Source organism: Pistacia vera, unplaced genomic scaffold (assembly GCF_008641045.1).
Source record: "Pistacia vera cultivar Batoury unplaced genomic scaffold, PisVer_v2 Contig46, whole genome shotgun sequence".
Taxonomy (NCBI): Eukaryota; Viridiplantae; Streptophyta; class Magnoliopsida; order Sapindales; family Anacardiaceae; genus Pistacia; species Pistacia vera.
In genome coordinates this window covers 270385-283570 of record NW_022196290.1, presented here as the reverse complement: position 1 = coordinate 283570, position 13186 = coordinate 270385, and the positions used below count along the sequence as shown (strand labels likewise).

General features: G+C 36.4%; 2 protein-coding genes across 2 annotated transcripts; both read left to right on the top strand.

The window, feature by feature from the left end:
• The first annotated feature begins 4931 nt into the window (after positions 1-4931).
• On the top strand, positions 4932-6402 carry LOC116145038 (UDP-glycosyltransferase 76E2-like). The gene is given in 3 exon segments (XM_031430490.1): positions 4932-5007; positions 5010-5411; positions 5525-6402. Coding segments are annotated over 3 exon segments (1356 nt in total).
• Positions 6403-10240: 3838 nt separating this feature from the next.
• LOC116144943 (18.2 kDa class I heat shock protein-like) lies at positions 10241-10705 on the top strand. The gene has a single exon (XM_031430383.1). The coding sequence runs from the start codon at positions 10241-10243 to the stop codon at positions 10703-10705; it is 465 nt and encodes a 154-aa protein (XP_031286243.1).
• The last annotated feature ends 2481 nt before the right edge of the window (positions 10706-13186 follow it).

Below are 13186 nucleotides of genomic sequence, written 5' to 3'. Positions count from 1 at the left end.
TATTATCAATGTTGCTTATTATCAACTTAGAAGTAGAATATATTTGGAGGCCAAATAATGGCGACTTTTCTTTTGGCCCTAGCTTAAATTGACATATAGACTTTTAAAGAGCCATACAAAAATAATTGATGGCAATTTATTTGCTTTTGTCACTTCAAAGAGTTCAATGAATTTGGGCCAGATATTTTGTCTACTTGTTGCAGAATAAAAACTATCAAAGTGATATTCAAAGATTTTTATGGAGAAAATATATATACCAATATCTTTTTTATTACATATGAAGTTGCAGAGAAAACATCTGTGAAAAGTTTCAAAGTTTGGGAATAGGTACTACAAAGGAACCTTTCAATGAGAATAAAAGGTTTCTAAAAGAGATGGATTAGGATGTGTACCTTCTTCTGGCTTATGTAGCTCAATAAATTATAGTTGTGTTATACCTAAAAAATCAGGGCTGACATGAGCTCACGCCAGTAAGGGCCAATAAGAGTTCAGGAAGGCTTTTGTGCCGTCTAGACGCTGCCACGTCGCGCGAGGACGGAAGAGGTAAGGTTATCGTTAGTGTGGCAAGTGAATGTCAGGCTTGTGAGTGGCTAGGAATTATCCAGTTGCCCAAGCCTTACGAGATTTAAGGATGTCTCCCGTGCAGACAATCAATGAGAAGCGGGTTAGGAATTGTAACACACCTGCCCGACTGCAGAATCATGATTACTACCTTGAATCCCCTCAACTATAAATAGAGGGCTCCTATCTCATTTATGAGATTGGCTCATCCTTAGTCTTCAAAAGCATACTCTCTCTCTCTCTCTCTCTGTATTTTGATTCTTTCGAGATTATAATTCAACTCGCTGTACGCGACCTGACTGTAATCATCTATTAATATAACCATAGTAGATGTAGGATTCACCTTTAAGCATCCGAACCACTTTAAAAGTCACTTCTCATTTATTCTTTCATTGCACATTTCTATATTACGTGTAATTTCTAAATCCGTTTAGCACTTTGCACGTGCGAGTCGTTGGTGTCAAAATCAAGTATCAACAAGTTGTAAGTTGTAACCCAAGGACGTCTTTCATGCAATTGTCAGCAATGCAGACTTTGATGGTTATAATTTTTGTTTGCTTTCATGTCGTGCAATTTTTTATAGCTAGACAATCAAACCCAACTCCAAATTGGACCATTATGTCTTTAAATGTTATAAAACATTGAAGCACACATTAATTTATGCCTTCTGTGGTTAAATAAGAGAAATCGATCTCTCATTGCAGGCCTCCGCATGTTGCTTTCTGTGATGAAATGCAGATGCAAAATGCATATTCCTTTCTACTCTATTGAACTGTAGCTAGTTCTGATAAAAACTTCCCATATTTTATTACTAGTTTCTACATATATAAACATATGTCAGCTGTGAACCATTTGGCCTGCGTTTAACATGCCACATAGGTCTTTCGAGGAGTTATATATACTTCAATATATTATGAGGAAGACCAGATAAGGATTCAACAAATCTAGCACACATCATGGCTCAGACATGTAATCCTAAAACCTTAAATCTGTTAATTCATTGTTCTACTATCTATGTGTGATTTTATAATCGTTTTGGATGTTGAATTTTCATGTTTTCTAACAGTTTCTTCTTCAAGTACTAATATTGTTGTTCCATCTTATTGTAAGAAGGCTTCTCATTTTGATGTACCATTTTTTTAATCTCTAAAAGGTTCTTCTTGTTGTAGTTCACAAATAATTGTACCAATATTTCTAATAAAGATATCTTGTTATGCCATAGGCTTGGACACTGTTAGAGTCATGAAAGTGACTCTATTTTGGTGATAAAAATACCCCATGTGTGATTAAATTGAAGTATATTGAGATAATTAAAGAATTTATGAATTTATTCACGAAAATCGCTTCCTAATATTTTTCTTATAAATTTAACGTGTTTGGAATGATTTTGGAAAGTATATGAGTTGATATTAGGTTGTCGTTTATGGATTAAGGGTGATTTTGTCTCATTTATGCTGTTTAGGGGGTAAAATGTCATGTTTTAAGGGGCTGATTTTGTCACTTTTCAATTATACAGGGACCAAACTGATATTTTGCAATTTATTCTATAAAACAAAACTGCAGTTCTCGTGAACAGGGGTTGTTCATCTATCATTTTTCGGCGACCCTTCACCTTCTCCGATCAAGCTTCGGCGACCCTTCATCTCCTTTTTCGGCGACATTTCGGCTTCCCCTTGCTCCGGTCACCATCATCCCTTCATCACCACCGTGAGCTTCATCTTCCCACCGCGATGTTTCATCTTCCCGGCCAGATTTGGCCATTTTTCGGTGACGTCTCAGCTCCCCAAGGGTCGATCTCCCTTCCCCACGGCTGGATCTACACTTCCCTAGCTTCAGCCGCCGCGAAAACCGTCGAAATCTGCGATTTTGCCGCCGTGCCTCTTCATCTTTCAGGCCAGATCCTGCTCATTTCCGGCAACTTCTCACCTCCCCAGGACATGATCTGAACTCCCCATCACCAGAGCTTTCCATCGGTACCTTCGGATCCCATTTCCGCCACCGTTTTCCGGAAGACCCGCCGAAAAATTAACTTTTTCCGGTGAAGTGCGGCTGTTCGTATTCCGGGCTGTCCGTTGGTCATTTTCGCCCCTTCTTCACATCATATCGCTGTCAGTTACCTCCTCTCCGCCATGGTCAGCTCCGTTTCCACCGTTTTGGCCTCCGTCATCACCACCATGAGCGGCTAAGTTCCCGATTGTCTGTTACGGCATAAGCGAGATCGGGATTGACTCCACGACTCTCCTCATCAGCTCTCGACTAGTTGGATGAGCCCGATTATAGGACATTTGGTAGTAATATGCTTAAAATTATATTTGTTTTCGTTTCATGTTTGATTTCGATACTTTAATATGATTTGAGCATAACTTGTGATGAATATTGCTGTCCATTATGGTTTAATGTTTTCATAGAACTTGCTGAATGATAAACGTTGGTTTGGAATAATTAAATGATGAATATTGCTTTTTATTACTTTGCATCGATTGTAATTGAGTTGTGTTCAGATTTAATTTAATTTCTACTGTTGTTGCATTTCTTGTGAAGTTGGTTGATTGGATATTACGTGTTGACAAATTGTATTTGTTAATCGCGTACCAACTAGTGGTATTGCCTTGTAGCGTTTATCGACGTTCAATAATAGTCTTTAACCAATCGAACTTGAGTGATCGGGTGAGACAGGATAGATTATACCTAGAGTGTCAGGAAGCCATTTCATTGATTTACCTTGCCTTGTAGGTTTAGGGGATCGTAGAGGTTGGAGGAGAATTGTGTGAGTCGATCTCGTGTTGAACCAAAACCGTAACGACAATATTTTTATTATAAAGTCTTTATTTGTTTTAATTTCACTATTTCATTATTTGCATTTAGTCTATTTAGTTTCATTAATCCATTTCCAATTTCATTTCCGCTACTTAAAATACATTAGGTTGTTAGTTTTGCTCCATATGGATTCGATCCTGCTTACCGCTAACTACGGTATTTAGGTTTAATTTTTAGACTGTGACGATCGATCTAACAGACACCCTTATATATATGATCAAATTCTAAAGCATGTTGTTTTTAAACCTTACTCTTTTAAGTCTTTTGTGCACAATATTTAATGTTGCATGTTCAACTTGTTAAATGTAAATATCAATCTTCTTTTCCTCTCTCTCTCTCTCAATCTAAGATATCATCTCTATTTGAATCAGTCTTCTCTGACCTGTGGGGAGATGCTCTCCAAAGAAGGTTATAGATTTTAATCTTCTCCGGTTCTTTGGGTTTATCGTCTAAAAAAAATTGTGATCTAGTTTTTGTCCAACCAAACAAGGGAATGAGTTTATTCCACCAAACCAAACACCCCCATAGTTCCCAACCTAATTTCCACGCAACTATGCTCAATCTGACAAAGACTTCAAGTCTTCAATGCTAATCAATTCACTTTTTTCCAAAAGATTGAATTTTTCTTAAATTTGAAGAGACGGTGACATGACTAATCTCTATTTCTAAACTACAAATTCACCCATCAAACTTTTTTTTTTTTTTAAAGCCTCCATGTCCTCACACTTCAAGATATAAGACTAATTTTCGATCGAGACTTGGGTAAATATCTTTGGCTATGAATTACTTCTAGAGAGATTCGAATTTCCCATATTATAGGTAAAATTTGTCCATTAGAAATTCAGTTACCAACTATAGTATATATATATATTCACGAAAATTATAGGATGCGGATGTTTTAGGATTTTTAACATGAGAAACAAATATTAATGTATTGATCATTGGATTTTGTTTTTGGCATTGAACAATGTTGCTCATTATCAACTTAGAAGTAGAATATATGTGGAGGCCAAATAATAACGACTTTTCTTTTGGCCCTATCTTAAATTGACATATAGACTTTTTAGGTAAAGAGCCATACAAAAATAATTGATGGCAATTTATTTGCTTTTGTCACTTCAAAGAGCTCAATGAATTTGGGCTAGATATTTTGTCTACTTCTTGTAGAATAAAAATAATATTCAAAGTGATATTCAAAGATTTTTATGGAGAAGATATATACCAATATCTTTTTTATTAAATATGAACTTGCAGGATAAGGCGAGGAATTGCCTCAAAAAAAGCATCAGGGCATGAAAGTCTCACAAACCAAAGCCAAATACAACCAAAACGGATAAACTTCATCACGTTTTCATTCTAGTTGTGCATCAATGCCAAAAATGGAAAGCTCTGATCGTGTACGCAATTTGACGTGCACTGTTTAATTACCGATTAAGATGGTCAATGTTGATGAGTTCTGTATTTATAAATTACTCCTTTATCAATAATATACAACTCAATTAGATCTGTCAGGTTATCCAGAACAAATATTCAGTGAGGCATCTGACTGGCAGATGGAGAAGCAAGGAAAGAGAAGTAACCGATTGGTGCTGGTGCCAGGATCATTCCAGGGACACCTCAACCCAATGCTTCACTGGGCACCATTCTTTACTCTCAGGGCTTCTCCATCACAGTTGCACACACCAAATTTAATTCTCCCAACCCTTCAAATCACCCTGATTTCAATTTCCTAACCATCTCGTATGCCGCGTATGATAGCGAACTCTCCTCAGGGAATATACTAGCTTTAATTTTGCGCCTCAATGTCAATTGCAAAGCTCCTTTTCAAGAATGTTTGGCTCGGTTGACGGAGAAACAGAATTCGGATGAAGAGAAAATCTCCTGCATCATTTATGATGAACTCATGTATTTCTCTGAAGCAGTGGCTACTGAGATGAAGCTACCGAGCATTATCTTGCGCACAGGTGGTATAACCGCCTTCATTTCTCGCGATGCCACTGTCCCACAGGCAGAAGGTAACAATTTCTTGCAAGGTATGTGCCAAAGTCTACTTGCTTAAAATTTTTTAATGAAACTTTGGTTTCCATTAAAAGACTTCACTTGAGATTATAATGCAAATAGTATCTAACACCAGTTCCAATTACAGGTCTTGGATCAAAGGACCTAGTGCCCGGATTTTATCCACTCAGGTTAAAGGATCTACCTTTTTCGAAATTCGGGTCATTAGAAACTATGACACAAGTGGTGAAAGAGTTGCGCAATACTAGAAAGTCTTCAGCTATCATCTATAACACAATAGACTTCCTTGAGCAATCATCACTGGCGAGGACCCTACAACAATGCCACCTTCCACTCTTCTCCATAGGCCCTCTGCACAAATTTGCTCCAGCCTTATCAAGTATCTTGTTCGACGAAGATATCAGCTGCATGAGATGGCTTGACGAGCAAACTAATGATAACACAATAATATATGTAAGCTTGGGAAGCATAACACAGATTGATGAGAATGAGCTAGCTGAAATGGCGTGGGGCCTAGCCAACAGCAATCAGCCTTTCTTATGGGTGGTTCGACCGGGCTCAGTGCGTGGCTCAGAATGGATTGAGTCATTGCCTGAAGGTTTTGAAGAAGCGATCGGACAACGAGGGTGCATTGTGAAATGGGCACCCCAGAAGAAAGTGTTGGCCCATGCCAAAGTGGGAGGGTTTTGGAGCCACTGTGGATGGAACTCAACAATGGAAAGTATAAGTGAAGGTGTTCCAATCATCTGTAGACCAAACTCTGGAGACCAGAGGGTGAATGGAAGATATATAAGTAATGTGTGGAGAGTGGGATTGGAAATGGAGAATGAGTTGAATAGAAGGGAAGTAGAGAGAGCAGTGAGAAGACTAATGGTTGATAAAGAAGGATTGGAGATTAGGCAGAATGCCAAGGAGTTGAAGGAGAAGATTCAACTTTGCGTTAGGGAAGATGGTTCTTCTTACAATTCCTTGAATGAGTTAGTGAAATTCATCAAGTCACTTTGATTGTATTTGATTACTTATTTTAGTTAATGAAGTTCTGTTGGTTTTGCAAGAGAATAAACTGATGAAAGAGAGACAAACGAAGGCTGGAAAATATGCTCTGTTTTGCATTCAAAAAACAGGGATGATATATACAAGAACCTGCCATTGTTTCAAAAAACATCAGGACCAAATGAACACCAATACCTACTGAATCAACGGGATCACTCAAATACAGAAAATGAGATGTTTGTATTAATCTTTTCTAGTCACATGTGAAAAATTGAAACCTCACAGGAAGTCTATACTTTATACCAATGTTTTAAAACCCAATCGGGGTGAAACCCGGCAAAGCTTCTGGGCCCGGGTTGACCAGTTTAACCGATTTGACCGTTGGTCAAACCCGTTGACAAAAAATTTTAAAATTTAGCAAATATACCCCTAAAAGTTCCATGAAGTCCCTATAGGTTTGAGATTTATCAAACACACCCCAACCGCAAATCGACCGGCGATTGATTAGCGGCGGCGACACCCCAGATGCAACCCCAATCATCATTTGAGCCCATTTCCATCAAAATATACCCAAGATCTGGCCGAAATAGGTTTGATTTCGGCCAGATCTCACCGACATCGACGTTGGCATTCCAGGCCAGATCCCATCGATTCCGGCAACAACAACCCTCCCCATCACCCCAGAATTACTCCCCTTTTCCTCCCGACCAAAACCCACCTCACTCCACCCCCGTTAACCTCGTCAATCGCCAGAAAAATCTCATCATTGCCGCTGCTAGTTTTGTTCAATTTCCGGTCGATTTACTCACCAGAAATCAAATCTTTCACCACCATTGTTTTCTAGTTACCTTTGGGCATATTTTATGGTTTTAAACATATTTTCATCACATATTTATTAGATAATGTCAAGATATAATGATATATTATTTATTGTAAAATTAATATCTACAAAATTATAAGATCTAATGTTTCAGTAATTTGAAGAGTGTATTAGTAACCTTACTAATGTGATTATAAAGGGGAGAAACAAAAGAATTAATTCAAACAATGTTGGGCAAAGGAGTATGGCCTATTTGATACACTATGAAAAGTTGTCATTCCAGCGATATTTTCAAAAATCTTAAGGGTAATTATAATATTCTCCATTTCCATTGGGTTTAAAGCGTTGCCATCCTAATAAGAAAGGAGTAATAATGCCCCAACAACTCGTTCTCACCAAACTTCGTTTACAATCTTGATGTGGTAGCTAAGTTGGCATTGTCATGTCAGTTTCACTACACTCAAGGTGTAAAATGATTTTTAACTGAACCAAAGAAATGGAACAACCTTTCCTTATGAAAAAAATGATTGTTTCTCACAGAAAGATTGATCATTCCTTATGAATGACCAATCATTCTTTATGTAAGGAATAGTCATTCCTTTCACAAGGAATAGTTGTTCCTGAAGGAACAATGTTGTTCCAACAAGAAGAAGAAGAAGAAGAACGAAATTGAAGAAGGGAATTGACAGGAGAGAAACAAGGTAAGGAACAACCATTTTGACCATTCCTTCTTAAGGAACGACCATGTGTTTCTCGTAGTGTCTTGGGTGTGGTGGGAGCTAACGTGATAGTGTCAATCTGCTGACACGCTAGAGTTGTAAGAGAAGGTTGTGAAATTATATTATAAACGTAGCATTTTTCATAAGAAATAGGCATGGTAGATATGGACCATTCATTATACCACTTATTTCAACAAACATAATAATTTGCTTTTTTTTTTTTTTTTTTTTTTTAACCAAAGTGTCCGAGCCAGTTTTCGCGTAAATCGACTAATCTTTATAGCTTTCCACTTAAGTCGAATATATGCTCAGATGAAGAATCGAATATGAGACCGTGTGTCTATCTATATTTTACACTATCATCAATTCGTTCTAATCATTTGAGCTACCTACTAATGAATTGCTTTCCTTTTCTTTCAATAATAGATTTTCTAGAGAGATATTTGTATACACTGATTTCTATATATAATGTACACTATCAAAATAAGTTGAAAGAATCACCTTTTTAAAAACATCAATATCTATTTTAATATTGGTTGAAAATTTACTACAGACTTTATATATGATGTTAATGAGATGGCTGCCTCATTAAATGTATATAATAAAGTTCTATTTCTCTTTTCCAAACCCTAATCACCTTAAATTTTTATACAGATCTTATTTTAATTGTAGATAATGGTCAATATTGATTTTACTTATGCTCAATGTAAAGTAATTAAAGTACATTTTCTCTTGTTTACGCATAAGTTCTCAACCCTTAGACGGAAATTAAAAATGACGACTCAAGTACTTAGATTTGACATTAACACTTAGCAATATTTAATGAGTTAAGTACATTTTAGTCCTAATGGTTTGGGATAGGTAAGTTAGACCCAGAAGAGTCATAAAGTGACACTTGGGTCCCATATATTAACTACCTAAACTACATAAGGGTAATTTAGTATTTCATTTTGGTCATCAAGTAATAAACACAATGATAAACATAGTCACTAAAGTTAGGGATGGGCACGAGTCGGGCCGGGTCGGGCCGGGTCTAGGGACCCATGTACACCTTGATAGTTGATTCTAATTCCATGATTACACACCCACGACACTTCCTTTCCAAAACCCCCAACAAAGTCGATCTTGTTTGCTCGTCGAATGTCGCTGATCACTACTTCCTTTCCTAGGGTTTTTTGCTTGATTGATGATTTAGGTGTAATTATTTGGAGTTGTTTTGTTGGAAATCGACTAATAAAGTTGGTTTAAAAGTGTTTGTGGTTGTGTGTAATTGTTTTTCTAGTCGTTGGAATCAAAGGTGGCGAATGGGAAAGAAATGTAATTTTGTCTTTACACTGTTTATATCATGTGACATAACGGATTTTTCTAAAAAAACATAATGGTGGTGGGTTCGAAAAGTGTTGTTCTGAAAATTGATGGATGGGAAAAGCGGCATTTTGAAACTTGAACGAGTGGAAAAGTGTCATTAGACCAAACCTTGGGTGGGAAAAAAATCGTTTACTCTATTTTAAAATCTCCTTTTAAACCCATTTAATATCAAAATTACCCCTTTAACATAAATATGTCTTTTCTTTACACCCCATTTTTCTAATTTTTAGTTCATCTAGATTAATAGACTTAAATCATTTCCTTATTTTATTTTCTAAATTTAGAAAGATCCATTGACATATGGCAATTATAATATCAGATAGTAAATATCTATGCATTTAATTTTTTTCCTTGTAAGTCTCCTAAAACCAAGATTTTGTCTTCTTAATTACTATATAAGCTTTCTATATTTTCTATACTTCTTCTGTCAACAAACGGTTAAGTAAAGAATTATGTATTCCTAAAAAAAATTCCAATAATTTTAAGAAAACTCTACCGTGATAAATATAATCCGTTAAATTGAAAATTTTCCCCTTTTTTTTTTATTTTTTTTTATTTTTTTATAAAAGCAATTTGAAGAATAAACTATGAGTTTTTTAAAAGTTGTGAAAAATAATAGATAAAAGGAAAATATATAATAAAAGGCTTTTACCCATTTGAGGTTTGGGCTTTTAATGAAAGCTTAACTTGGGAGCCCATATCAGAAGAAAGTCTAGAACTTTCTATCAAGCCCGGAACTTAAGAACTTCGCGAATTTACCAGAAGGCCCCAGAGGCTTCATTAACTAAACAGAAGAGATTGCGCGCGAAAATACCAGAATTTTCCATTATTCTTAATAAAAACCCCAACGCACTCCCGTTGTAGATCATCAAAAACAATTCTTCAAAGTTGAAGCTTCAAACTCAGCAATCAAAGCTAGTACTCTCGCATTGTCAGAAACGATATGGCACTGATTCCGAGCTTCTTCGGCAACCAGCGTAGCAGCATCTTCGATCCCTTCTCTCTGGATGTTTGGGATCCATTTAAGGACTTTTCTTCACTCTCCACTCGTTTCCCTCAAGAAACCTCTGCTATTGTCAACACCCGGATAGACTGGAGGGAAACCCCGGAGGCTCACGTGTTCAAGGCCGATCTTCCTGGGCTCAAGAAAGAAGAAGTGAAGGTGGAGATCGAAGATGACAGGATGCTTCAGATTAGCGGAGAGAGGAATATAGAGAAGGAAGACAAGAACGACACATGGCATCGTGTGGAACGGAGTAGTGGGAAATTCTCCAGGAGGTTTAAGCTACCAGAGAATGTGAAGATGGATCAAATCAAGGCTTCTATGGAGAATGGAGTTTTGACCGTTACTGTTCCTAAAGTTGAGGTTAAGAAACCTGACGTCAAGGCCATTCAAATCTCTGGTTAAAACACTGAATGTTTCATCCAACCACTTTTAAACAGTCGCTCTCATTTATTCTTTCATTGCACATTTCCATATCACGTGTAATTTCTAAGTCTGTTTAGCATTTTGCACATGCGAGTCGTTGGTGTCGAAATCAAGTATCACAAGTTGTAAGTTGTAACCCAAGGATGTCTTTTATGCAATTGTCAGCAATGCAGACTCTGATGGTTTAATTTTTGTTTGCTTTCATGCCGTGCAATTTTTTATAGCTAGACAAGCAAACCCAACTCCAAATTGGACCATTCTGTCTTTAAATGTTATAAAACATTGAAGCACACATTAATTTATGCCTTCTATGGTTAAATAAGAGAAATCAATCTCTTATTCTGTAATGAAATGCGGATGCAAAATGCATATTCCTTTCAACTCTATTGAACTGTAAGCTAGTTCGATCAAAACTTCCCATATTTTATATTGGTTTCTACATATATAAACATTGTAGCGTGAACCATTTGGCCTGGGTTTAACTGCCACATAGTCTTTCGAGGAGTTTTATATACTTCAATAATTATGAGGAAGACCAAACAAGGATTCAACAAATCTTGCACACATCATCTCAGACATGTATTCATAAAACCTTAAATCTGTTAATTCATTGTTCTACTATCTAGCGTGACTTGTAATCGTTTTGATTTGAATTTTCGTGTTTTCTATTAGTTTCTTCTTCAAGTACAATATGTGTTCCATCTTATTGTAAGCGGCTTCTCATTTTGGTGTACCATTTTTTTAATCTCCAAAAGGTTCTTCTTGTTGTAGTTCACAAATAAGTGTACCATATTTCTAATAAAGATATCTTGTTATGCCATGGCTTGACACCCTTATATACGTGATCAAATTCTAAAGCATGTTGTTTCTAAACCTCACTCTTTTAAGTCTTTTGTGCACAATATTTAATGTTGCATGTTCAACTTGTTAAATGTAAATATCAATCTTCTTTTCCTCTCTCTCTCTCCCCTTCAATCTAAGATATCATCTCTATTGAATCAGTCTACTCTAACATGTGGGAGATGCTCTCCGAAGGTTATAGATTTTAATCTTCTCTGGTTCTTGGGTTTATCGTCTAAAAGAAAATTGTGATCTAGTTTTGTCCAACCAAATAAGGAATGAGTTTTATCCACCAAACCAAACACCCCCATAGTTCCCAACCTAATTTCCCGACAAAGACTTCAAGTCTTCAATGCTAATCATTCACTTTTCTCCAAAGTTGAATTTTCTTAAATTTGAAGAGGTGTGACGTGACTATCTCCATTTCTAAACCACAAATTCACCCATCAACTTTTTTTTTTTTTTTTTTCTTTTAAAGCCTCCATGTCCTCACACTTGAAGATATAAGACTAATTTTGGATCGGGACTTGGTAATATCTTTGGCTAGAATTGCTTCTAGAGAGATTCGAACTCCTCATATTATAGTAAAATTCGTCCATTAAAATCCAGTTACCACTATAGTTAACATATATTCACGAAAATTATAGGATGCAAACGTTTAAGGTTTTTAACATGAGAAACAAATATTAATGTATTGATTTTTGATTTTGATTTTGGCATTGAACAATGTTGCTCATTTCAACTTAGAAGTAGAATATATGTGGAGGCCAGATAATACTACTTTTCTTTGCCCTAGCTTAAATTGACATATAGACTTTTTAGGTAAAGAGCCATACAAAAATAATTGATGGCAATTTATTTGCTTTGTCACTTCTAAGAGCTCAATGAATTTGGGCTAGATATTTTGTCTACTGTTTAGAATAAAAATAATATCAAAGTGATATTCAAAGATTTTTATGGAGAAATATATACCAATATCCTTTTATTAAATATGAACTTGCAGGATAAGGCAGGAATTGCCACAAAAAAAGCATCAGGCGCATTGAGTTGATGATCGTCTACAAACCTACGCCAAATACACAAAACAGATCAACTTCATCACGTTTTCATTCTAGTTGTGCATCAATGCCAAAAAGGGAAAGCTCTGTTTCTGGTACGCAATTGACGTGCACTGTTTAATTACCATTAAGATGTTCACTGTTGATGTGTCGATGAGTTCTGTATTTATAAATTACTCCTTTATCAATAATATACAACTCAATTAGATCTGTCATGTTATCCAGAACAAATATTCAGTGAGGCAGCTGACTATCTGAGACTAGAAATTGATTCTAACTTGCATTAATACAGAGTTTAATCGCAACTGGAGATGAGAAGCAAGGAAAGAAGTACCGATTGTTGCTGGTGCCAGATCATTCCAGGGACACCTCACCCATTGCTTCAACTGGGCACCATTCTTCTCAGAGGGCTTCTCCATCACAGTTTGCACACACCAATTTAATTCCCCCAACCCTTCAAATCCCCTGATTTCAGTTTCCTAACCATCTCGTATGTCGCGTATGTAGCGACCTCTGCTCAGGGAATATACTAGCTTTAATTTGCGTCTCAATGTCAATTACA